This window comes from Rhinolophus sinicus, chromosome 13 (genome assembly GCF_057876585.1).
Source record: "Rhinolophus sinicus isolate RSI-liver-muscle chromosome 13, RSI-T2T, whole genome shotgun sequence".
NCBI classification, from domain to species: Eukaryota; Metazoa; Chordata; class Mammalia; order Chiroptera; family Rhinolophidae; genus Rhinolophus; species Rhinolophus sinicus.
In genome coordinates, this window is record NC_142513.1 from 18514732 (window position 1) to 18541301 (window position 26570).

The 26570-nt window shown below is 46.8% G+C and overlaps 2 protein-coding genes across 3 annotated transcripts in view; one reads left to right on the forward strand and one right to left on the reverse strand.

Annotated features, from left to right (window-relative positions):
- Positions 1 to 1483: 1483 nt before the first annotated feature.
- GHRH (growth hormone releasing hormone) lies at positions 1484 to 10457 on the forward strand. Its single transcript, XM_019750208.3, has 5 exons — positions 1484 to 1619; positions 5426 to 5526; positions 5829 to 5933; positions 7358 to 7477; positions 10320 to 10457. The coding sequence occupies exons 2-5, from the start codon at positions 5447 to 5449 to the stop codon at positions 10333 to 10335; spliced, it is 321 nt and encodes a 106-aa protein (XP_019605767.3). The 5' UTR covers positions 1484 to 1619; positions 5426 to 5446; the 3' UTR covers positions 10336 to 10457.
- A 6914-nt stretch (positions 10458 to 17371) lies between these two features.
- RPN2 (ribophorin II) overlaps positions 17372 to 26570 on the reverse strand; it is a 54445-nt gene continuing 45246 nt past the window's right edge. The window contains exons 14-18 of one of the 2 annotated variants that reach the window (XM_019750213.3): positions 25709 to 25804; positions 24258 to 24333; positions 22090 to 22219; positions 20283 to 20330; positions 17372 to 17686 (exon numbers count right to left, since the gene is read on the reverse strand). In XM_019750213.3, the coding sequence (XP_019605772.2) occupies positions 17674 to 17686; positions 20283 to 20330; positions 22090 to 22219; positions 24258 to 24333; positions 25709 to 25804 (363 nt within the window). In that variant the 3' untranslated portion in view covers positions 17372 to 17673. The remainder of the gene's footprint in view (positions 17687 to 20282; positions 20331 to 22089; positions 22220 to 24257; positions 24334 to 25708; positions 25805 to 26570) is intronic. The other variant, XM_019750214.3, reaches the window with a different exon arrangement.

Genomic DNA, 26570 nt, shown 5'->3' on the forward strand with positions numbered 1-26570 from the left:
TAAGAGCTAGTGTACGAGACTGACTCTATGCTAGGCCTGTATCGTATGCACTGTCACATTTAATCCTCACCCAACAGCCCATTTTACAGGTGAGGAAACTAAGGTAAGGCCTTCAGCTGGGGTTGAATTCTGACCCCCATGGATTCTCTAGTCCACTCTGTGTGTCCCACATCTGCACTCTGGCCTGGTGTCTATCCTGGCTACCCAGCTCTATGTGGTCCCCACCTTACATTTGCTGAGATAACACCACACCTCCCAAGTGTATGAGAGCCCATTGGCCTGGGAGCTCCCAACTGTTCCATCTGTCTCCTGCTGCTGTGACCCATAAGCCCACTCTTAGTTCCTGGGGGTTTGGCCTTGACCGCTTCATGCCCAGGCCAGCAGGACCACTCACCCATGCTACTGCTTCTATAGGGAACATCCCATGTTTGTTCTGTGCTAAGAACATGGCTCTGTGCAGACTAAGAAGCAAGATTATAAAATATCATTGTTAGGAGGTTCCTTCCAAAGACACTGGTTCTAACTGTGACCCAGAGAAGTGTCTCAAGGGTAGGCAAAGGAAGTCTCCACTCCCCCCTCTTCAACCAGAGCAGCCCCATATTTTAAATCTGTTTTAGATACTGTGCTTCCATAGAAGATTTCTGAAGAAAGGGCTGTGACACTTTTTAAAAAAAGTTTGAAAGTTGCTGTTCTCTGCCAACTCTCAACTTTCCAGGTATAGAAACTGAGGGCTTGAGGGGAGACATAACTTGCTGAGGGTCACAGAGGTCACAGGAGGGGCAGGCCTCGGGACTCCAAGCTTTGAGCTGTTTCCACCATCTCCGTAACAGCCAAAAGGGAAAGCAAGTGCTTCTGCCTCACACACTTTTATGTCCTTCTTGAGGATTCTTTAGCTATAGGCTAGAGAAATCTGGAAGCACGACAACTCTCCCGGGGTTTTCCATCTCTTTCCTCTCACTTCACACATCTCTGAGGCAACTACCAATTTGGCTGTCTTGACACATGACGGCGGATGTTCCCTGGGCTCGCTGTCTGCACCAGCCTGTGATTGCAGCAGGTGTAAATCAAATAGAGGAAATTCTTGATAATTGGACAACAAGGGAGATGGGGAACAACTTTCCTCGCTAAGGAGAGAAAAACACTTATCTGTAATGTTGACGCCCCTCGAGTGAAATGAAGTTGTACATAGACAAAATGAAATCATATGAACTTTTTAAAAGGCACATTTATCTCAGAGAGTAAATGAACCTTTGGTGTTTCACTGTTATGAATGCTCCAATTACTAGAGTAGCAGTATTATATACTCTCTGTTCCTCTCAGAATCATATTATAACTTTGTACTCTGTCTGCTCCTTCAAAGATAAAGGGAGAGTCCAATATAAGTCTTAATTTATATGAGGAAAACCTCTTTCCCCTATTAGGGCTTGTCAGTGTGATGCTAAAAATGGTCCTTTGGTTGACTTGTGAGTAATTGATTCTCTGACGCTGACAACGCTTAGGAAAATGAAGGTATAAATGATGGGAGCGCCACACAGCCACCGGAACAAACGCGGAGCCTAAGGTCGGTGGAACTGGAGCAGCGCCGCATAGCAGAGGGAGATCTTTCTGCCACATCTCAGGTGAGAGGGGGGTGGCCCTGGGGGCTGGGCTGCATGGGACCAAGAAAGTTGACCTTCTCACCAACTCAGAGACACCAACTCAAAGAGGCCCACCACCATTCTCTTTGCCCATGGACTGGTGAGTACATTTAGGTCCCTTGTTAGGGGCCCTGAAACATGCTTTTGATGGTTGGCGCCATTTTGAGATTGTCTGGAATATGTGGCACCTCACCCCATGGAGAAGTGGCAGGCAGACAGACATGTCCCAGGTGTCTGTCGGAGGTGGGTGAGGTTCTCAAGTATGTGTGGATAGGCTTCTGGGGCAAGACGTGAGCTGGCTAGATTCCCCTGTCAACAATGGAATTTGGCGATGGATCAGAAGGGAGCCAAGTGGCTGTGCAAATCAATACCGTGCATTGATCGCTCAGAACCGATGCAACGTAATTGCCTGGAAATTGATACCAATTTGCTTTCTTGCTCAATTGCAGCCGCACTCCTTCCTCTGGGTTTTAGACACAATTACCTGCCCTTGGAGCACTCCATTACCCCCACACTTGTTCCCTAATCCTTGCTTTAATGCTCCTGAAGTATTTGTGTCCTTCATCATAAGCCGCCTCCATACCCTTTCTGAAAGGAGGTGGGGACATCGCTCTCCTGAGTGACAATTCAAAGTACTTCCTTGTTAAAAACTTAGATCTCCTTCGACTTGCAATACGATTGGTTTGTAAAATGGATCAGGGTTCTTAAATTACAAAGCAGAATAGTTAAGAAAGGTAAGAGATTTTTGTTCCCTGAGGGCATTTGAGACCTGATCTCTGTGGTTAGCCGAAGGCAGGCACATCTGCAGAATTCTTGTGGCGTTCTTGCCATGAAGGCTGGCGAAAGGTGCCAACTGAAGTAGGTCAAGTGCCCATTCACCCTGAATCCAGGCTTGTAACCACTGCGGAGAGCTAACGGATGTGCGTAATGACAGAGAATAAACCTAAAATGCTTTGGGAACCATCACGGAGTAGTGGATGATGCTGGACTTGTGAATTCTCGCTCCTTTGAATGGTCATGTGGAATGTGTCGGGCAACAGCTATTTCATCTATTCTTATCATAGCATGAGCTGGAAACTTCTTGTTGTTTCCCATCTTTGTGTGATGGGATTTCTCAGCCCCATGGATTGGGTTCTCACAGCCCAGAGGTGGCAGTGGTGACCTGACCCACTCCTGGGACACATGGCTTATGGCAAATGCTGTGCCTCTTGGTTGATCAGACTATACAGTTGCTCAGCCTCATTCTGAATGAGCAATAGGTTCCTGGAATTACTGTGATTTCCCCCCCAAAGTCTGCCCTCTTGCCAGGTTATTTTTCAACTCCTTAAAACCATTGCGTGTGCACAGGGGTGCACCCACCAAGCTGGTGTTGCTGTTTGTCCCCCTTTTTCCTTCTTCAGAGACCCAATGACAAAACACAAAAGCTTTCAGTTTTATCGGGCTCATTTCCCACGTGCAGGTGATGAATTCTGAAGGGCCCCATGAACGAGGAGCGCTATGAATAGGGTATTGTGTCAGGAAGGCTGCTGCGGGGAACAGGAGGTCTGCTGGCCTGGGGATTTTGAGGCCCATTCTGAAGGGCCCGCACTGAAACTAATTGGATGGAGGACTATGGAAAAAGACCCTTTTCCTCTCTGGGATTGTTTCCTCGGCTATAAAATGAAGGTGGTGATACCTGCTCTGGAATGTGAGTGTGAGGGTGGGCTGTGTGGGCCAGGAGGGCACAGGGGCTGGGAATCGATTCTGCCAGCCCTGGGACAGGGGGATTCTGAGGGAGGTCTTAGGTGAAGAGCAGGGGTTTGGGCTTCGCTCTGGAGAAAGTGAGGGGGTGGGGCAAGGGCTTCTGAGCAGAAGAGTGGGGTGGGTAGGGGCCTGGATATGCCCAGGTCTCTAAAAGTTCAGCCTCCCAGAAGGCGAGAAAGCCCAGGCTGCAGCTGGAAGACTGAAAAAGCAGTGGTTGTGTCAAGGGGCCCTACTTGCCTCCAAAGATGTCCCTGCTTAGGAAACTCTGGCAGTGGACCAGGTCAGGAAAGGGGGAGCCACACGTGTTATGGTATGATGAGGACCGAAGGCTACAGATCCTTGGTCTGGGGACCAAAGGCCTAAGTCTGAGGCAAAACACATCTAAAGGGCGTGTCATGTGGATGAAAGTGCAGAAGCGCTGGATGGATGTCATAGGGGCAGCTCTCGGGGGCAGATGCCATGTTCTCATCTTTTGTCTAGCCCCAGTCTTTACCAGAAGAGTGAAAACTTAACAAGTATTTGCAGGATAAGGGGACATGGACTTGACACGATGAGAAAAACCTCCTAACAAGAAGAGATGCCTGGAAATAGGACAGACTGTCTCGGACATAGTGAATTCCCTCTCACTCACTGGCAGCAAATACTTGAGCAGGAACTGGAGGATTAGTTTGGGGTGGGGGTGGGGAGTGGGGCTCATCAAGAAAAGGCTGATGACAGAGGCCTGAACAGCTGCTCCCTCCAGCTCTGGAGGTGCCGTGGTCTCAGGCCACATCGAGCCATCCCCGTGGATGCTCCCTTGAGTCTTAAGATATCCCTGGCTTAGTCAGGACCCAGTGTCTGGGCGAAGGGGAATGATGCTGTGAGACAGCAGGTTAGCCCAGGAAAGGAAATCAGGTTTCTTCCAGTTCGGGCCCTGCCTGCCAGAAACCACTGCTCAGCAGGACCAGGGAGGAAATGGAGCCATGGGGGGTTATCAGGGGAAAGGGGCTGCCTGGGCCTCTGGATGGGTCTTTATCCCCGTGGCGTGGATATCCTGCTGAGAGAGGGCGTACCATGGGAGATGGGAAGACCCAATTCCTAGGTAGCTGAGTCACACTAGGGCAAGTCTGGGTTGACAGTGAAGGCACCACTCCAGCTGAGGTGGGTTCTTTCCCCTCCCTGTTGACTGTTCTTCCCCTAATTGCAGAGCACGGTGTCAGCAGGCCCCAATTAAGGGTAATTACGTGATCTATGAGATAATTCTGCGAGGCTCCCCAGGCTCCTGGGTCTCTTCCAGGGCTCAGATTGTTTGGTGAAATCTAAGCGTCTGGAGCAAGATTTATAGCTTTCACTTCCCTCCAACTCCACACAAAACCAAAACAGCACATGCCTGATATTACTATCTGAGCAGGTTTAATATTAAATCATCACAGCAAAAGTTTATGGAGAAATTCCCATGGGCCAGGCTACTCACTTCAGGTGCCTCATTTCATCGCATGCTTACAAGGACTCTATGCAGTGGGTATAGTTATCAACTCCATTTTGTGAATAGGGAAACTGAGACCCAGAAAGGCAAAGCCACTTGTCCTGGGATACACAGCTAATGATGGCAGAGCTCGGATATGAACTCAGATTAGTCTGACTCGGAGCCTGAGCTATCAATGTCACACTGCGGGGTGCGGGGGTGACGTAGGGGACTAAAGGAAGGTGCTTACATCTCCTTTATCTCTTGCTGAGGCCTGAATTCCATATTTAATGCCTTAAAGGAAGGGGCAGTTTCACCATCATCTTTAATTTTCTGTTTAACCCTATCAGGTCAGCAAGGTAGCTTTATCATGCCCATTTTACAGATGGAGAAAATGAGGTCAGAGCTCATGATTGGCAGAGGCTAAACTTGAACTCAGGTCTGTCTGACTTCCAGAGTCTGGGTTCTTTTTCCTAACCTACAGCTTCCAAAAGACAAGGACCAAGGCTTGCCTGGAGCCAAGCCCAGGGCTGGGCACAGCCAGCAAAGGGCATCGCCGTGGCTATGGCTACATCTGACCTTCCCTCCTGTCATTTTCCAGGTGCCACCACAGGGGTGAAAAATGCTGCTCTGGGTGTTCTTGCTCATGATCCTCACCGTCAGCAGCGGCTCCCACTGCTCCCCGCCCTCCCTGCCCCTCAGGTAAGCAGTCCTGCCAACAAGACCTGGATTCCCGCCACCCAAAGCCATCCCTGCTGGTGGGCGGGTGCAGAACTGACCCATCAGCTGGCCCCAGCCATCCCCTCAGGCAGCCTGTACTGCCCGTCTCTGGGAGGGGGGCACTCTGAGCTCCAGAGAGGTCACCCTGGGGTCCCACCCCCTCTGGGGAGGAACAGGACAAAGGGCAACAGGTGGACCTTACAGAGACCTGGTGACTGCAGCCTGTCTGTTCCCTTGCCCGAGCGCGCCACACTGCCCGTTGACTTCTGACTCCTCCCACGTAGGATGCCCCGGTATGCCGATGCCATCTTCACCAATGGCTACCGGAAGGTGCTGGGCCAGCTGTCTGCCCGCAAGCTGCTCCAGGACCTCATGAGCAGGCAGCAGCGGTAAGCAGGAGTTCCTGTGATTCCTTCCATATCCCACGTGCACCATGTTTTATCTCTTCCCTTGCACAGCTCCTGTCATTTCTGGACTTGCCATAGCAGAAGGGCCCCAATGTCAAACTTTAGCTTACCTCTCACTATTCAATGGTCATTGAACACCTACTATGTGCTTCTCCCTATGCTGGGCTCCAGGAGGAACCATGCCAATGGTAGTTAGTACTGGGTCGCAACTCAGAAACAAAGGCTCTGCACTGGGCCATTTACATACACTTGGCACAGCGTTGGGCACACAGTAAGCCCTTGTTAGTGTTGGCCCTTGTTCTTCATTTCTTGTTTGCTCTTTCTAACCACCCTACAAAGTAGGAACTCTTACCCACATCGTCCAGAGCCATTAATAGCTTCTAAAGGACACGCACCAAAGAGTGGCAGCGCTGGGATCCAAACAGCCTGACTCCACATTTTTCAGGTTTTATTTTGAAAAAATTCCAAATTTATAGAGAAATTGCACCAATGGTACAAAGGACTTCTACGTACCCTTCCCTATATTCAGTAATTCCCAACACTTTTATCATATTTGCTTGCTCTATAACTTAGATGTATATGTACACATACACAAACACATGTACATCTGTATTACTACTGTTATTATTAACATTAGTATTATTTTGCTGAACCACTTGAGAGTAAATTGCAGTCCTCGTGACCCCTTACCCTTAGGTACTTCTGTGGGTGTCTCCTAATAACCAATGAAAGGACATTCTCTTACTTAATCATAGTACAATTATCCTTTAGAGTCCACACTCAAAGTTTACCAGTTGTCCTAAAATCTCCTCTATAACAATTATTTCTTTTCCTGACCCAGGACCCAATCCAGGATCATGAGTGGCATTTCGCTGTCATGTCTCTTTAGTTTCCTTTCATCTGGAACAGTGCCTTCATCTTTCAGGCCACTGACATTTTTGTTTAGTAAAAGCCAATTGTTTATGGAATGCCCCTCATGTTGGATTTGCCTGATGCTTCCTCATGGCTAGATTCAGGTTACGCCACAGAAGTGACGTTGTGTCCTTCTCAGGGTATCGTATCAACAGGCACACGATGTCAATTTGTCCCCATTATTGGTGATGGTGGCTTTGATCATTTGGTTGACACAGTGTCTGCTAGTTTTCTCCTCTATAAAGTTAATATTTTTCCCTTTGTAATGAATAAGTAAATGTGTGTTTCATAGCCCATGTTCTTCACTGCTATATAGACTGCCTTCCTAAATTGCTGCCAATTCTAATTCAGTTGGCTGGCAGCGTTCACACCAGATTTTGGAATCGGCATAGGGACACACCCTGCTCTGCTCACTTTGTCTTGGTCTTTCCCAGGCCTCTCCACCTGCTACCCAAATACGAGCCTCAGCTGTTTCTCTTTTTCTAATCAAATAGAGAAAGAAACCAGGAGCAAAGAGCAAAGGTAAGGCCTGGCCGTCAGGCGGAGAGCATGTGGGCAGGCCAAAAGCAGATGGCATTGGAGAGAATCCTGGTGGCCCTGCCACAGAAGCAGAGGTAGGAATGCGTGCATGTGTATGTATACATATGTGTATGTGTGTACACGTGTGCATGGGTGTGCACCTAGGGATCTCAGAGGTTTCCTTCCATGAGGGTCAGCAGGAAAAGGAAAGAATCTCCCCTCCAAAGGCGTGGGGCTCTGCCAAGCAAACTGGAAATGAAGTTCCTCCTTACACACATCGAGAACTGGAGGAAGAGGAGAAAATGTGTGATAACAATTGTATCTTATCCATTACTGTATCTCCAGTGTGTAGCAAGAGGCCAGGCATAGCGTCTGTGTCCAAAAATATGACTGACTCAATAGTTCTGGGAGAGGACCCAGGAACCTGAATTTTAACACATATCCCAGGGGATGAATGATCTGAGAAGCGTGCCCTGGATCCCTTGCCAAGTTCACAAAACGATAAAGCCAAATACCAGCCCCACCCAACACCCTCAGAAAGACTTGTGTGTGGAGCACTCATGAGAGGGAGAGACGAGAATGACAGTCATTCCCCATCTTTCTGCCCCTCACTTTCCCACTGGAAGTCAGGGAAGATCAGGAATGAGTTTTCCCATCTTACAGAGGAGGAAAACTGAAGCAAAGAAGGGGCAGCCGCTGCCCCCAAGTCAGGGAATGGCAGGCCCAAGATCTGCTCTGCTTCCTTGGAGCGCCTGCCCAGAAAGCCCTGCTTCACGGACAAAGTTTCCTCAAAATGACACAACTGTTTGGTGAAACTCTGCTATATTTTTGAGGCCAATTTTCAACTGTGAGCACAAACATGTCCCAGCATGACTCTGCCAGGCATTTCTGGACCTATTAAGCAAATCCACTTCCCAACAGAGCTCTCTCCGTGTGCTCCCTCACCCTCTTCCCAACCTAATTAGACACCAAGAGCTCAGAGATCTCTCCCCAACTATAGTCCTGTGGAGACACAAGCAGTGGCAGGAGACAGGCAGGCTGCAGGAGGGGTGAGAACCAGGCTGCAAGGGAGGCAGAATGCACACCTGGGCTCCAGGTCTGGTTCTGCAGCCAAATTGCTGTACACCGCAAGCTGCTTCCTAGTTTCCTCTTCTGCGAAAGGAGGGGGTTAGCTCCGACCACCTCTAAGGTCCCTAAGGCTAGAATTCTAAAAATGATGCCTCTAAGAATAATCCCTACCCTGCGCCTCTCATCCTGGGCTTAAATCATCATTTACCTGCTTTATGGCTCCCACCAGGCCTCAGCGGGGTGGAGGGGTCCCAAGGAGGGCCACGTCCTACGAATGCAGGCTTTGTTCCTGCAGACTAAAAGCCAGAGGCTTCACAGAGCTCCAAGTCACAGAGCTGCAGGAAGGGGCCTGGAGGCTGCTACAACCATTGTTCTCCCTCCTGCTCGACTGCTGCAAATACCAGGAAATCACTGGTGGGCCTGAGAAAACAAAATAAGAGAGAGTCCTTTTCTACCTTGGTAGGACGGAGTAGAATGATTTGGCAGGTGGCACACTTCTGCACTCGCCATTCTTCGTGTTCGCCTAACAGCCCTGTGAGGTAACTGAGGTTCAGACTTATCCATCCTCCCATCCCTTGAAAACCATCCAATGACTTTGCCGGGCCATGCTCTGGGCTGGGGGGACAGCAGTGATAGGACAGCAGTGGTCCCTGCTCTCATGGCACCCATAATGCACTGAGGCAGACAGAAACTAAACAAGTACTGGTATAGTGGATTGTTTAATTTGTGATAAATGCTAAGCGATGTAAGGAGTGTGGGGAATGTGTGTGCCAGAAGGAAGAACTTCATCTAACCCTGACTGGGGATTAGAGACAGGTGACTTCTTCAAGGGGAAGTGACTGGCCTGGGAGGGATCTCAGTGGGAGTGGGTTAGCAGACTGGGGCTAAGAATGAGGTTCTTTTAAAAATGTATTTTATTAATTTTTTTCAACTACAGTTGACATACAATATTATATTCATTTCAGGTGTACAATGTAGCGATTAGATGTTTGTGTAATTTACAAAGTGACCATGCCGATAAGTCTAGTACCCATCTGACACCATACGTTTATTACAATATTATTGACTATCTTCCCTATGTTGTACTTTACATTCCTGTGACTATTTTTATAACTGGCAATTTGTACTTCTTAATCCCTTCACCTTTTCACCCCACCTCCTAACCCTCCTCACATCCTGTGGCCATCAGTTTGCTCTCTATATCTATGAGTTTGTTTCTGCTTTATTTGTTTATTTTGGTTTTTAGATTCCATATAGAAACGAAATCATAGGGTATTTGTCTTTTTCTACCTGACTTATTTCATTTAGCATAATACCCTCTAGGACCATCCATGTTGTTGCAAATGGTAAGATTTCATTTTTTTTATGGCGAGTAATATTTCATTATATATATATATATATATATATTTATTTATTTATATATATATATATATATATATATATATATATATTTATTTATATATATATGTACATCTTTATCCATTCATGTATCAATGGGCACTTAGGTTACTTCCATATCTTGGCTTCCATTATCTATCTTATTGTAAATAATGTTGCAATGAACTAGGGGCGCATATATCTTTTTGAATTTGTATTTTGGATTTATTTGGGTAAATACCCAGAAGTGGAATTGCAGAGTCATACGGTAGTTCTATTTTTAATTCTTTGAGGAACCTCCACACTGTTTTCCATAGTGGCTGCACCAACTTGCAATCTCAGCCACAGTGCGCAGGGGTTCCCTTTTCAAGAAGGAGGTTCTTTGGAACCCAGACAGTCTTGCCACTGGAGCATCCATCCATCACCTTCGTTTCAGGTGTCCTGCCCTTTCTTCAGTCCTTCCAATTGAGTTTTTCTTTCTTTCTGCAACAGGAATTCCCAAGGATGAAGACTCTGCCTGTGTCCTATGCTGCCTGCAGCCAAAGTACAACTGCATCCAGTTAATCCTATTTAATTTTTGACCTACTTTTTCCTTTATAAATACAATAAAATTCCCCCATCATGGTCTGCATTTCAATTTTCTTTTATCTTCAGCCTAATTTTTTATGCATTTTACATAGTTACATTTCCCAAAGTGGTATCACACGGTATAATAAAAACAAAACAGCTAACATTTACCTCTCACTCAGAGTACCAGCTGGGGGCAGCTCCATGCCTAGAACCTCGTGTGTTCCTCACACATTGGCACCCTTCTCATCTCACAGACAAGGAACTGAGGTGCAGGAAGCTTAACTGAATTGCCACGGTCACAGCCAACAGGGAGAGAGCTGGGATTCAAACCCAGGCAGTCCAACCCAGAACCAGGCTCTTAGCCGTATTTGTCTATTCTGGGCCAAAGTCTTCCTTCATCCACTGGTGACTTGTTCATCTATGAGCAATACCATTTATTCATTCAGCAAATATTCTAAGAGGACCCACTATGTGCCAGGCACTGTTCTAGGCACTGGGGACACAGTCATGAGTAAATAGACAAAGCCTCTGACCTCATAGAGCTTCTATTTTAATTAGGGGAAGAATAATGAAAACAGATAAATATAGAACATGTCAGATGGTGGCAATTGCAAAGGATAAAAATGTAAGCGGGTAGGGAGTACTGGAGGGCACTGTTTTATCTACAATGCATAGATGTGCTGTGTAGTGTTCAGGGAAGACTTGGCGGATGAGGTAACATTTGAGTAAAGGCCTGAAGGAAGAGAAGGCATTGGCCTGCTGAATATTTGGGTAAAGAACATCCATGCAGAGTGAAAACCCTACACAAAGGCCCTGAGGCAAGAGAGGGGAAGGAGGGGAGAGCAAGGAGGTCAGTGTGGCTAGAAGAGAGCAAGGGCATGGGAAGAAGGGAAGGAAGCTGAGACGGAGCAGGAGGCCAGCTCAGGAGGACCCTTGAGGCCATGGTAAGGGCTTTGGATCTCAGCCTTGGTGAGACTGAAGCCATCACAGAGTTTAAGCCCAACGACATGATCTGACTTGCATTTAAAGTCACTTTGGGACAGGGTCAAATTCTGGATACATTCTTAGGGTAGCTAGAACTCATTGGCTGATGGATAGAGTGTGGGGATTAGAGACAAGTCAAGAATGAACCAAAGTTTTTGGCCTGAGCCACTGGAAGGATGGAGTTGCCATTTAGGAGTTTTCGGGGTGGGGGAAGAATCAGGAGATGGGTTTAGACATGGGGAGTTCTGAGCTGTTATTAAAGGCCCAAAAGTGGATGTCCAGGGGGCACCTGTATTTACAAGTCTGGAGTCAAGAGAGGTCTGGGCAGCCAGTTTCGTTTGGCAACTGTCATCATTTAGATGGTTTTTTTAAATCAGGAAAGTGGGTTAGATCACCAAGGAAGAAGTACAGAAAGAGTAGAGACGAGGTCTAAGGACTGACCCGGAAGCACTCCTGCATTTAAAGTCTGGAGGAAAGGTGAAGAGCCAGCAAAGGAGACTGAGAAGGACCAGGCAGTGAGCTAGTAGGAAAACCAGAAGAGAGAAATTCCAGAAGCCGACTAGAAAAGGTCTTTCAAGAAGAACGGAGTGATCTACTGTACCAAATGCTGCTGATGGGCCCAGTCGGTTGACAGCTGACCATGGAAGTGCCCGTAAAAGCCACTGATGACCTTGGCAAGAACAAATGGGGTGGAGTGATGGAAGCAAAAGCCTGACTCGAGTGGGTTCAAGAGCAAATGGTAGGAGACGAATCAGAGCTGGTGATTACAGACCTAGCTGTCTAATATGGTGGCCACCTGCCACAAGTGGCTACTGAACACTTGAAATGTGGCTAATACAAACTGAGATGTGCCGTAAGTGTAAAATAGACACTGAATTTCAATGACAATATGAAAAAACCATACAAAATAGCTCAAAAATTTTAATATTGATTATATGTGAAAGTAATAATTTGGACATATTGGGTTAAATAACATATTAACATTAATTTCACCTGTTTCTTTTTCACCTTTTTTATTGAAGTTACTAGAAAATTTAAAATCATCTACTGTGTTTCCCTGAAAATAAGACTGAGCCGGACAATCAGCTCTAATGCATGTTTTGAAGCAAAAATTAATATAAGACCCGGTCTTATTTTACTATAAGACCGGGTATAATATAATTAATATAATATAATATACCAGGTCTTATATTAATTTTTGCTCCAAAAGACACATTAGAGCTGATTGTCCGGCTAGATCTTATTTTTGGGGAAACAGGGTACGTGGCTTGCATTATATTTCTATTGGCCAGCGCTGGTAGAGATCATTCTTTTGAGAAGTTTTGCTGTAAAGGCCAAGAACTGAAGCCACTGACCAGAAGTCTCTATGTCAGTGATTACTCAATGTTTTCTATTCATGAACCATTTCACCTCGGCCAGATATTTCCCCAGATCACCAACCCTACGCATGACTCTTATTAGAATCTGGGGACTTTCTGGGTGGATCCAAATGTTCTATATTTTGATTTAGGAAATGGTTACGCTAGTGTAGTTAGATGTAAAAACTCATTGATCTCATAAGATCTGTACATTTTACTGTAAGTAAAGTAAGTAAATTAAGTCTAAAAAAAAGTGAAAAGTCTGGATGATGGCGAAGTCTGTTCTGATTAAAAATACAAGAAGAATCGTAGCCCTTTAGGGATGATGGGGACTCAAGACATAAGCAATGCCACCCCCATCATTTTCCAGCTGGGGACACGCAGTGCCTCCTCCCGGCACCAGAACAGAACCGCACAGCCAACTCGGTTCTTCACGGGTTTAGACCACCTGCTCTCCCTGGGAGCCCCCAGTTTATCCTCCAAGAAAGAATGTAAAGCGTGGGAAAGTCTCAGCAGGGGGCCGCTGGCGGCTCTGCTGAGGAGACAATACCAACAATGGGGAAACAAAAGCCCCCTCCAGAGGAGAAGGCTGGCTATTGAGGGCCGGCAGTCCACTTCAACCAAGAAAGGCGGGCAGCCGAGGACCTGCCAAGGAAGGAGAACAAAGGAGGAGACGGCTGAATGGGGCCAGCCCGGAGCCCCTCTTGCCCCCAGACCCACCTGCTCATCTCTTTCCTCCGCCTGTCCTGACAAAAGCAAACACTGAGGGCTCTCTCAACTTCCAATTAGTTTTTCAAATGAACTAATGGCCACCGGGACCCGTAGCTACTTGTGGTTCTCGAGGTGAATGCAATTATAAAGGCAGAAACCATGATGGCAACTATTCCGGTGCTTTATCTCCATTAACGATGACGCTAATGGCGTCTTAAAAGACTTAACCCCTCTCAGCAGAGGTTCTGGGAGCTTCCCATTCCCGTGGGGTTCCTACTTAAGACCAACTGCTATTTTTTTCCCCCTAAAGAAATGCTCTAATCAATGGGGCACTCATCGCTTTTAATAACAGCTGATGTTTGTATTAACTTAAAGTTCACAAAGAGGTTTCCCACGCATTACTTCCTTTGCTCCCTACCGCAGCCCTCTGGAGAAAGGGAGAGCAGGGCGCCGGCCTCACAGACAGGTGAGAGGTCAGGTGACTCAGCCAGGAGGGGGCAAAGCTGGGGACTGATTCCTGATTCCAGGGCATCCTCTTGTGTGGTTTCAAGACTCCAGGCCCCTCAGGAAATGCGAGCTGGGGAAATCAAGTGAATTTAAGAGGACAAATAGGGGCAGCAGGTTAGCTCAGTTGGTCAGAGCACGGTGCTCTCAACAAGGTTGCCAAATTCGATCCCTGCATGGGCCACTGTGAGCTATGCCCTCCACAACTAGATTGAAACAACTACTTGACTTGGAGCTGATGGGTCCTGGAAAAACACACTTAAAATACATAAAAGTTAAAAAAAAAAAAGAGAGAGAGAGAACAAACAGACACATGTGGACCTGGTACAAACTGTTTACTGGGCTCCTGCTAACAACACACAGAAAATAAGGACGATAATATCTACACTAATCAGAGAAACCCGTCAACGATAAGTGCCAGGCACTGTGGTTTGGGTGTGACCTCATTTAATCCTTATAATGGATTCAGGATACCTCAGAGGTATCATCCCTATTTTTACTGACGGGAAACTGAGGCCCAGAGAGGTAAAGAAAGGTACCTAAGGACACACAGTGAAGCAGGGTATTCAGAGCAGTTCAATTGGACTTTAAACTGCTGTGCTTACCACTCCTTCAAGAAGGTCCTGCACTACTGTGGTGTCAAAGAAAAACCAGAGATACGCAACAGTTAAAGTGGTTAAAACCAATTTTATTCTGGACTATGGCAACAGAGGAAAAGAGACCTCAGTATAGAACTGGGCTTGATTCCAAAATACAGCATAGGCAAGCGGGAACTTATAGCCAAGAAGCAGGGTGGAAATCAGTGAATGGAAAATTACTATAATAAGGAACATCAGGAGTAAGGGGGATTCTGGCTAAACCGACCTAACAGGATTCTTGCTGAAAACAGGCCAGGGTGATCAGACATCACCTGAGGAATGGTAGAGGGTGAGGAACCGTATCAGATATCATGGTGATCAGATACCAAGGGTGGGGGTTCTGGTTAAACTGACTTTGCAGGGTTCTTGCTTTACAAGGAAGTGCACAGATGGGCCTAGAGGCTTCGTGCAGGAGCCTGACTCAAGTTTGATCAAGCAAAGAATCTTTGTCAGTAGCGAATAATTTGAGCAACGAATCCAGGGGATTTCGTAAGTTATGAGTCAGGCTTGCTGTTGGTTCCAGCCTTCCCAGACCCACTATTAGGCTCCACGCAAGCAAATTCTCCCCTGCAGACTTGCTCCGGAGCTAAGAGCTGAGAGCCCTTCAAGAAGCTCTACCCGGTGGGAGGGCCAGAGAGCACGTGAGGTGTTTCTACCTCTGCTATGTCCCAGCATAAAATTCAAGTTCCCTAAAATTTGTCATTGGTCCTAAAATAAAATCTATTCCCTTTGCCACAGCCCTATTTGTTCAGGTTTCCGAGGATACTCTCCTCCTTGCTAACTATAGCCTATTGCACTGGCCTACTTCCAGCTCAAATATGCCAAGACCTTGCCTCAGAGCCTTTGCCTATGTTGATACTCTGCGTGGAATGCTCTTCCCCAGCTCTGCGAAGGCTCGTTTTTGTCCTTCACGTGTCAGCTTAGCCTTCCCAACACCTGAGATAAAAATTGCTTCCTCTGAAGCCCTTCTCACATTTGTAATCTCTCTGGTCCCTTTCCCCTGTCCCCTCCAGGTTGTAAGTGGACCCAGGGCAGGAAATGTATCTGTCTTGGTCACTGTTGTAGCTCTAGACACAGCACAGAGCCTGGCACGTAGCAAATGTCTTGCCGTTGCTTTATTCTCCAGTTCCCTCTGGGTCTGCAGGCCAGCCCTGAACCAGCCTTGGTGGTCCCTAGCCTTGCCAGCCCTTTCTCCAGGAAGCTATTTCCTGGCCTCCTTTCCTCCAGGCACTGTACTTGTATCCTGAGGCACTAGTTCCCTGGCTCTACACCACTGCTCATCAGGCCTCATCCGGTCTGCCTTCCACAAGTGTACAGGTCTGGTTACAGGTGTGAAAGTCCCAGCAGGGTGGGCTCCCCATGCTCTCATCCCTTCCCCCCCCCCCCCCCCCTGAGCTGCTGAGGTCCCAGCATACCTAAGGGGAGACAAGAAGCCACCCAACAGCAATGGGGGACCAATATCACCCTTTCCTCTCAGGGTGGGATAAGCTAACAGTTGAAAAAACGCAAGGCTCCCGTCCTAGCTGTCCACAGGAGCCAGGCAGGTATCAACCGAGCGAAGTCGGCAGGTGAACAGCACGTGTGATACGTAGAACTGACACCTGTGAGGGGTGGGGCTGTGGCACACGCGTGCAGGCCCCATCCAAAGGGAGCACCTGTAGTTCAGCTCCAGCTGATTGTTCCCATGCAGGAAGCAGGCCCCACGCTGCCAACTCTGATTTTTTCAAGAGAATCCAAAACCCCAAACCTAGAGTTTTGTATGAGCTTTCTCAAGTTGTAAATGTTAGCAACCAATTCAACTTAAAAAAACAACGACACTATAAATCAAATAAAATGTATCCATGGGCCACCAGTTTGCAACCTCTGGGAAAGGTGAGGCCCCTTTCCCATTTTAGAGGCACCTCTGCACCTGCCCACGTCGCCCTCTTGCCTGCAGAATCCCACTCAGAAGTAGTAGAGTTCCAGAATCTCCTTTCCCTTTTCCTCCAAATCCCAATTTTCACTGCAGTGAAATCCAGCTAAATGGGAAAGGCATCTGAACCAAATTTCTATTACCCCAAATTCAATACTGTTAAGATTACCCGCATTTTAGGTTATCTAAATGTATGTTAGGTTTCGATTAATAGAATGACGGGCAACGAGCCAAAGAACATGAGTCTGGGCCAGTTAGGAAAGACGCCAAGCACTGAGAGAAGCCTTTGGATGCGTGAAACTCCTTCAGTCAGATGAGGTGGGTACTGTTATTATCTCTCTTTTACAGAAGAAAAAAAGGAGGCTCACAGGAGTGAAGCCACTCGCCCACAATCCCTCACCCTAGTAAGTGAGAACCACAGGTTGGCCTGCCACTGACGTCTATGCACGGACCCACACTACTCGATATTACTCCTCTGAGGGATTAGATAACCTCCCTGTGACGGTGGTCCTGGGCACAACTACAAAAGGCGCATTCTTGAGATGTGTGTGATCCTGAGAGCCTGAGACGACCCACGTGGTCAGCCTTCTTTTAAGACAATCCCTTCCCTTACCTACCGCATACAGAGACCAAACTTTCCAGGCAAAAGCACAGGCTTCAGATACTAACTGGGCTCCTATGCAGACAGCTGGGGAAGAAGAAAGGACACTGGCTTTTCTAGCCAATGCTCACGTCTGGTAAGAATGAGGTGGGAGGGACCATGAGAAACACCTGGGCCATTGTGTCAATAGTACTTCCCAGCTAAGTCCTCGTGTGTGCAGGGGTCCCATCAGTCCAAAAGTACTAGAATAAACTCTCAGTCAAGCCTTTGATCGCGTTATCCTCTTTATTCCCAAACAGATTCATTACAAACTTCAACTTGTCAAAGGCAACGTCTGGGTAAGTTACGAATATTCCCAGCATCCTGCTAGGGCACCATGCCAAAGAAACAGAGTATCTGGGTTCGCAGGTGTCGGCTCTGCGTTGGGGCGACAGAAAAACAAGCGAAAGTATAACCACAATTTCAACTTTCTTTTTAAATAAAGGGTTTTTTTTCATTCCTCTCTTCAAACTGTGAATTGTTCTTGACATTCATTTCAGGTTTCAGAATTTCCTTCCTTTCTCTGGAACTAATGTGCTGTTCTGAAAGAAAATGGGGACAAATACAAAATTACTGACGGTTTCAAATTCACTGTTACAGTTCCTAACTGGTGACAACAGAGAGACCAAGGTCCCATTAGTAAGGGAATAATTGTTTTTCTATTCTATTTATTTATGCCCCGTCTCATTTCAGAAAAGAAGGTGAGACAGCTAGTTCAAACTAAAGCTGACGACAACTTAAAGAAAAACAATGAAACAAACCTGACGATAACTAAGAAAGTAGTGTGTGAAAATCTGAGATCAGGTAATTCCAGGCACACCTCTCACAGTGCAAGGCCAAAAAGACAGTGTAAATTTCGACTAGATGAACAGAGGATGATCATCTTCAATTTCCCAGACTCCAGGTCCGCCCACCTTACATAACTTGGAAGGTAACATTGTGAGCGCTCAGTACAGAAACCTGCGCCATATTCCTGCCATGAGGTTGTGTTCTCGCCAAAGGTCAGAATCAGTGTCTAAACCTAAGAAAGAATGATTCTCAAAAATGGGACCCAGCTCACAGAGAAATTTGAAGAGGGGATAAAAACACTTACTCTGTTTATTCCTTCTTTCCCCAAGGTTGCCTTTCCCTAGACTCCAAGAAGTAACGGGGAAACACGACAACGGAAATGACAGTCTAGACAGACACTGTGCCACCAGGAGGGGGCCAGCAGCAGGTATATGATTCGGGCGGCTCTGGCAAGCAGAGGCAGGGTGGTGACACACACGCTGTCCTTCGTAGGCAGCTATATCCAGTGATGAGGGCTGATGTCATGACGCCATCTTCCAGAATGGCAGGCTCTAAACCAATTAATCAACAGTTCCAAGAGGCACGCACAGGCACAGAACTCATCCTGGGGGCCACAGTGAGTACCCCTAATTCCCTGCAAACATTCCCAGGTTCCCAGGTACTTTAACGTGTGTGGGTTCCAAAATGTTCATCACACGGACAGGGCAGCATGAGTATGAAAGAAGAACAGCTGGAAGGACAGTGGCCCACAAGCCTCTATCTTGGCTAAGTCATGCCGGATCAAATGAACGCCTGTCCTCAGATCCAAAGCACTTAGCGACCAGGGACTTCCCTTTAAAATACGAGGTCCCAATCTCAGAAGTCCCAAGCATCCAAATGATCAGGTGACCTTCCTCTCTTTCAAGTGGTATGATTTGGGGGTAGCAGGGTGGGGGCGGATTATCCAAAAATCAAGAAAACAAAATCAATCCAGAGTTACTTTCAAGAATTAAAGAGCTCAACATTTAGCAGAAAGGACTAGTTCCAAAAGCAAATCTCAGACAGGGCAAGCATAACTTAGGACAAAACTAAATGGAACCACCATGGTGGGGAGAAAGGGCACACGGGGGCACTTTGTGGACTATGGAAACAGTCTGTATCTTGACTCAGATGCTGCTCTCACGACTGTGTAAATCTGTCAAAATTCACAGAACTGTACTAAAAAAGGGGGAATTTTACTGTATACAGGTTGAACCTGAAGAAAAACAGAACCAAAACAAACGTAGTTTCTTTCTGTGTTGAGGACTAGATGTTCCAGCCTCTGCTCACACATTAGTGAAAAGGCTCTACATTCTGTGCTGTTGTTGATTTCTCCTGTTTTCAGAGGATTTAAAATTAGACGGTACTGTTGTTCTGGCAGGGAAAGCCATCTCCACAGCAGGGGACGAGAGGGGACATGACTAGGAAATTCAAATGCCTCCCTCCTCTTTGTTGGTTTAGCACAGGGGTCAGCACCAAATCCAGCCCACCACCTGTGTTTGTAAATAAAGTTTTATTGGAACACAGCCATGCTCATGTGTTCCCATAGTCACATTAGCGTGGCAGAGTTGAGTAGTTGGAACAGAGACCGTACGGCCGGCGAAGCCTAAAATACTATCTGGCTTTTTCCAGAGAATGTTTGCTGATCCCTGTTTAGAGGGGCCGTTCACTGACGCTGACTGGACACTCTCTCCTTCCCTCCCTTCACCTTGCTTCCGTCTCCGTCCTGGCACTAGGATTAATACCTGAATGGAGAATGGGTGACATTTCATATGACATTTAAGTCACATAGGGAGCAGCCCTGAACCCATACCCTGAGCTCCAGGACCTGGGTTCTGATGCTGGCTTTGATCTGTGGCCAGAAGTCTCACCAAACCACACTGTTTGGCCCAACCAGAGGTTAGTGTTACAAATGTCCCAGAAACAGTGACAAGGTGTGCCAGGATTTGCCATGGGACTGTAATATAATGAATGTGGATGCCCTTTTAAGTCCAAGGTTGGGTCTGACTTGTCCTCAACTCTGTTCTCCCATAAACAGAAAGGAGCTGCTGTCTAGAAAGTACCCATGGGACAGTGGGAGGATGGAGTCACCCATTCAAAGCCAGGCCAAGGTTGCTCTGCTGCAGTTACCCATCAGCTGGGCTAACTCAGGGAGCTTTGGCTTTTGCCCTGGTACAGTCACATCTGGTCCAGGAAGTGGGGAAATGGCCTCACAATACATCTTTGGCTTAGGGAGGGGTGGGGAGGAACTAGATAAAAACTGACATGCAGGAGGCGGGCAAGATGGAAAAGGCGCCCTGCTTCCGGGACCAGTCCGCCCTTCATCTTTACCGTAATGTCCTATATTTTGCCAATCTACTGCTCTGCTCTGCAGCGATCCTGCCAAAGGAAAGAGGGGTTGAGAATCAAGAAAAGACAGTGAGAAGAGAAATAAGCTGAGGAAAGAAATGGCAAACCAACAACCAGAGCTTCCGTTAGGGTCACTGATTTTTCCCAGTGGCAGAGTTCGTTCTAGGACTCACGTTAGACATTCTAGGCGGCAATACTGCGCGGGCTTTAACTTTCTGTATGGGATGTGTGGGGGCGGGAAGAGGAGGTGGGAATCATAGTCTTTCCCCAGAAAATGTACGTAATTTTCAGATTCCAGATTAGGAAGTCCTGCGAAGCAGATCTACTGTGTTTCCCCAAAAATAAGACCTAGTTGGACCATCAGCTCTAATGCATCTTTTGGAACAAAGATTCATAGAAGACCCGGTCTTATTTTAACATAAGACCGGGTCTAATATAATGTAATGTAATGTAATATAATATAATACCAGGTTTTATATTAATTTTTGCTCCAAAAGACGCATTAGAGCTGATGGTCCATCCGGCTAGGTCTTATTTTAGGGGAAACACGATAAATCAGGTGGTTTCCACACCCGTTTCCCCTTGATTTTGTTTGTCTTGTGTGGGCAACTTCCAGAAAAAGAAGAACTCAGTAGAGCACAGCCTTTTGGCTCCCTGGGGCCTAGACTGGCTGCTCTGAGGGAACAGGGTTCTGCTTAGAAAAAGCAGCTGAGTCCCTGGTGCTTTCTCAGATGCAATGCAGTTGCCAAGTTAAGGCTGCTGGAGGGGCAGGAAAAGGAACCAACTGCCACTGCCAGTGCTAAGAGAAGCTCTGGTGGCATCTGGATTACTACAGGGACATCCAGGAGCACGGTGGGGCCAGGTCTCCATGGTGAGGAAGACAGAAAGCTCACGATGGACACTTGAGCAGGGCTGAGACGTGTGGCTCTCCCACCCGCTAATGAATGGTCTCTGAGAAAGCCTCTCTCTGATCTGACCCACTTAATTGGCAGCCACGTTGGAGGCTACACTACTGAGTTACATTCTTCCAGCAAAAGTCCTGGAGCGGAGACAGCAGGGCACGTCTGAAAATGCTAACTTCCAAAGGTGAAAGCAGTTCTGACCTTTTCTTATTCACCTTTCTGTGACTGAAATCACCCAAGTTCTAATAAAGTCAAATCAATGAGAAACACCTATGTGACATTATATTTGCCTTTAATCCAGGCTCAAAAGTCAAGTCGCCATCACATTGAGATGTGACCAATGTGTAAACCTGAGATTGTCTGGTTCTTGGTGACGTGGTGTGGGCTACTAAGCAGTACTCCCTGCTGGGGACCCCTATAAAACCTGTGGCAGTTTCTGGGGGGAAGAGCAGGGACCTCACACTCAGGAGGATAACTCTGGGTGCCAGTGGGGGTTACAGAGGAGTCACTGTCTGCGGAAGGGGAGGAGGGCAGAGGAGGATTCTCTGTGGCAGCGGAGCACATTTTTATACAGGCAGCACATTCACAACTATCATCTGCCACGTATTCTGGTTAATCCATTTTAATCTCCACAAAGCAATTATTTCCTCCTCTTGTTCTAATGCATCGGGGCATAAAGGGCTGTGATTTTAATACATTTAAATTGGACCACCAAGGCCCTTTTCTGATTTAAAAGGCTTCTGTATTGGGCTGGATTACTGTGTCACATTTGCCCATGGGGGTATGAAACCATCTTGCCACATACCATTGTTCAGAGAGTTGGGGGAGCAGAGCTGACAAAGTATTTCTATTCCCACTCTGGGACCATGGCCCACCCCCAGCCTTACCTTTTGATTGCCTGCTGGGCCAGCATCCGATTGCCAGCCAGAAACGTCACACTGCCCAAGATGGCCAGGTACTTTAGGGTCTGGAACATGTTGAGTTGAGTCCAGTAGATATACATGAGCCCCAGCATAGCTGCAAAAACAGGCATTATGACAGCCAATTAAATGAAACAGTGACAACGCACGGAGGCAGAGCACAGCTTGGAGTGGGAACTGCTAGATCCTGAAAAGGTCTGTGTGTCTAGACTAGCTTGTTTTTTTTTTTTATATATTGGGGAACAGTGTGTTTCTCCAGGGCCCACCAGCCCCAAGTCGTTGTCCTTCAGTCTAGTTGTGGAGGGCGCAGCTCAGCTCTAAGTCTAGTCGCTGTTTTCAATCTTAGTTGTCGGGGCGCAGCCCACCATCCTATGCAGGAATTGAACCAGCAACCTTGTGGAGAGCTCACGCTCTAACCAACTGAGCCATACAGACGCCCTTCCTGAAGCTCAGCGGCAGCTCAGTGTCTTCAATCTAGTTGTGGAGGGCGCAGCTCACTGGCCCATGAGGGAATCAAACTGGTAACCCTGTTGTTCAGAGCTCACGCTCTAACCAACTGAGCCATCTGGACACCCTAGACTAACTTGTTTTATTCCTTTTGTCGGATACTAGAAAAGAGATAACTCAATATACTTGCCTCTTAGCCTTGGCTACCAAGAAATCCAGAGGTGAAAATCAGACCTCAGCTATTCCATTTTCCACGTTCTGGGCCCACAACTGTTTTCTTTAATGTAGTCGGGCTTTTTTTTTTTTTTTTTTTAAGGAGGGCACAGCTCAGTGGCCCAGGCGGGAATTGAACCAGCCACGTTAGCGCTACCAGCACCACGCTCTAACCTATTGACCTAACCGGCCATCCCAGTAGTTTTGTTTTTAAACATTACTGTCATATATTTGGGACTCATTTTATTTTTCAAATTCTGAATGAAAGCACCTAGGATTAAATAAATAATTTCTTTTTTATTAAAAAAATGTTAAGAATAATTTGCCACTGTGACTCGGAAGGAAGCGCTTAATGAAAAGGGCTCAGGCGTGGGTACTGAGAGCCTGGCGTTCTGGTCTTCAGTCAGGGAGAGGCTTTCTGGAAAGGCTCTGCCCTTCCAGCCACTTACTTTCTCTGAGCCTAAATTCTCTCACCTGTCAAACATGGATCATAATTCCTGCCCTGATCACCACCCCCATCAGGGTTGCGATGAGAATCAAATGAGAGAATGTGCACGAAAAGCACTCTGCCAAGAAAAGTCATGGCTCTAAACAAATTTATATTCAGGTTTTGTTCTCAGCCTGACCCAGGAGAGCTATCACTCAAATCCAGGAACTGGGCTGGAGAGAAAGGTCATCCCGTCAATTTTGCCCAGAAGGATGACGGATGAACTATAGCGGGGGTTCTTAACCATTTTTGAGGTCATGGACCACTGTGGGAATCGGATCCAAGTTACGGACTCTCTCTTTGCCCAGGAAAATACAGATACACACTTGCCTAGAATTTCAACGGATTCATCTGTGGGCCCCTCCAGGAGCCACACACTCTAGACACAAGAGGGTGACTTCTGAAAGAGTCAAAGAAATTAGAAAAGAATTTTGAAGTCTTAGTGAAATGTAAGGCACCACACGGACTGATCCAATAGTGTCGGAAGTCTCTGGAATGCTGACTTGTGAATGTACTGTCTTGTTACGTTTAGGTCCTAAACATAACAGGACAGCATGTCTGACTGTGGAATGGACGGTTCTCTATTACCGTCCAGACACAGCCGCCAGCGTATGTGAAGATCGATACAGTGGGGAAAGATAACCTTTGGAAGCTGCATTAATGCTCTTCATCCAGGAAGATGGTGCAATGTAAAGATACGATAAGTGAGTAATCTCTGGAAATGAACAGAGCTATTAAATGAGGGTAAATGGCCTGCCAACAGCAGCCTAGTACAATGAAACACAATATAATGACAGCTGTTCTAAGCTGATGGCCCAAACAGGTTTATCATCATATTAACTGTCCTACAAGGCCAGGAGGAAGAGGGAAATGTTATACTATTAAGTCATTACAGTTAATAGGTTGTGGGTCTACTTAACAGGGCTTTGGCGTGGGCAGGCTAAATGTCAGAGGAGGTTAAGTGGAATTAGCAGCCTGGGGCGCTTACCCGCATGTCCCAGGTGAAAGATAATCGTGCTAGGAGCAAAAGTGAAGTTGGAGACATTGGCACCAATCCGAATCCACTAAACGATGGGGAGAAATAAATTAAAAAGACATTAGAACTTGAAAGGGAGGCAACACATGGCATGTCAATGCTAATCCAACGAAGAGCCCTAAGGGCTTAGAAGTTCACACATACTTGAAGGACAGGGAATTTTTCCAAGTGACAACTACCCTATTTAAAGTCCTCGGGAAAAACTGTTCTCTTTTTTTCTTTAGAAAGGCATTCCTTCCAACATCGGCTCTCCAATGTGCTTGGGTAACTCAAACTTGAACATCATTTTTAATGACAACACACTTTTCTATTTTGAAACAGGTGAACCCATGAAGCTGAAAGGTCAGAAACTGCATTTATGATGAAGTAACGGGCACCCTTGCAAGTTTCTCTAAGTATTGGTAAAATAAACCTCCCGGCAGCTGGTTGGATAAATGCTCTTGCTGTGGGTTCCACGCCTTTGGAAATTCTGGTCACTCAGATATGATAACAGATGCCCATACCCTAGGGTCTGGTTTCTGAAAGCTCGTGGCATGCTTTTCAGATTTAGATTCACCCATAATTCCTTTATTAAAATGAATGAATGAATTAGGAACACAGGCAACTTTCCAAAAGTAAGATCTAATGAATTTCCATCCAGTTCTCAAAATCCTCTCGAGTTTGAGGATATGCATCTGTTTATAATTTTTGAAAAGAGACAAAGAAAAAAATGAGTTGGTAAAAAAGTATTTCAAATTGTACTTCAAAGTATAAAAGGTAAAAATTTCCTTCCTCTGTACTCCATAAAAAGTCCTCCTCCAAGGTGACCGACACTAGAGGAGGACGCCTTTTTAAGGTTTTTACACAAAGGTGATCATACTAAACATACTATCCTTCCCCTGACCTTCTTCACTCAATAAGACACCGTGGTAATCTTGTCATTTCAGCACATAAATCTATCCATTCCTTTAATAAGCTGCATATTATTCCATAGCGTGGATGTACCATAACTTATGTACCACTTGCTTTAGAGGACTTGACGTGGTTCACGGTTTTGTGCTCCGAACAGGGCTGAAGTGCAGGGCCTCCGTACCCATGTCGCTGGCAGCAGCAGGTCTTGTGTTTTTCACACTTGACCTCCTCTGAACACCCCCGCAGAGCGTCCCAGTACATACACTTGCATCATTTTTAATGGCTATTAGGTACTTTCTCATGCCCCTTGTTAACGGAGCGGTGATTCAGCTGCTCCCTCTTAGTGGGGAATTCTAGTTGTCCCACAAGTTTGTGACCACTGGTTCAGGTCACAGCTGCTGGACCCCTTTGGAGCTGTGCTGAGGCCAGAGCACAAAGCCTCCTTTGGAATGGCTACATCTGCTGAGTCTGGCGCCAGCCACACGCTGCCCATGCTAATTACAGCTACTCACCAGAGCAAAGAGCAGGAGCAGGGGCGAGAGGATCAGGGCGGTGAATGTATTGGACACCACGGTGGGGGGCCTCTTCTCAGGCTCCCGGAACAGGTGCTGCCAAAAGAAGTCACCAAGAATATTTAAGAACGTGCCCTTCCCAGCGGGGACTGCCATGTATACCCGGGACCAAAATGCCAATGACAGTCAAGACGAAATGACTCCCAGAGGCTAAAACCCCCTGGCAATGAATGGCCCTGTGGCCTTTTGCCTCTTCTCATGCTGGTTTCTGATCCCCAAGGTCTCCTTCCAAAGACACTACACCAGTCCCAGCTCACCACCTGGCCAGCCCTCTTTGTCCTGGAGAATGCAACCCATCAAGTGGCATTTGCCTAGTATCAAAGAGGGTGCCCAGGTATACGGATGGCTTGGGTGACACATCCAAGGTAGGTCTCTGGATTTCATAATGCCTCTGGGTTTCCAGGGTGGCACTATTGCAGGTTGCTACCCGCACTTAAGTTAGCTAACTGGTGCTAACCTCACCCTCTTTTAAAATTTAACAGTCTCACAGTATGGACAGTTCTACCCATAACTCACTGCACCCCACCTCCCACCGCCTCCAGGACAGAAGGAAGCCCTAAGTAAACTTTCTCCCTTACTTGCTCTGCCTGATTTCCAGAACTGAACCAGAAAGCTGGGCAAGCATTTTGTTGCTATTTCTTTGTGTGTTTTTTTCTGCTGAACAATTCTACATGATGATATTTGGGAAGCTCATCTAGATGGTGTCACCTAGCAGAGCAGTGATGGACTGAGAGTCCAGAGACCTCTATTTGGGCCCAAACTGATATATATTGGCTGTGCGTCCAGGGGCAAGTTGCTTTAG

Excerpts from the sequence above, each read along its gene's own strand:
- GHRH (XM_019750208.3), top strand. The coding sequence starts at position 5,447 with ATGCTGCTCTGGGTGTTCTTGCTCATGATCCTCACCGTCAGCAGCGGC. Across the intron at positions 5,527-5,828 it reads CCGCCCTCCCTGCCCCTCAG|GATGCCCCGGTATGCCGATG; the intron begins GTAAGCAGTCCT and ends CCTCCCACGTAG. Across the intron at positions 5,934-7,357 it reads CTCATGAGCAGGCAGCAGCG|AGAAAGAAACCAGGAGCAAA; the intron begins GTAAGCAGGAGT and ends CTAATCAAATAG.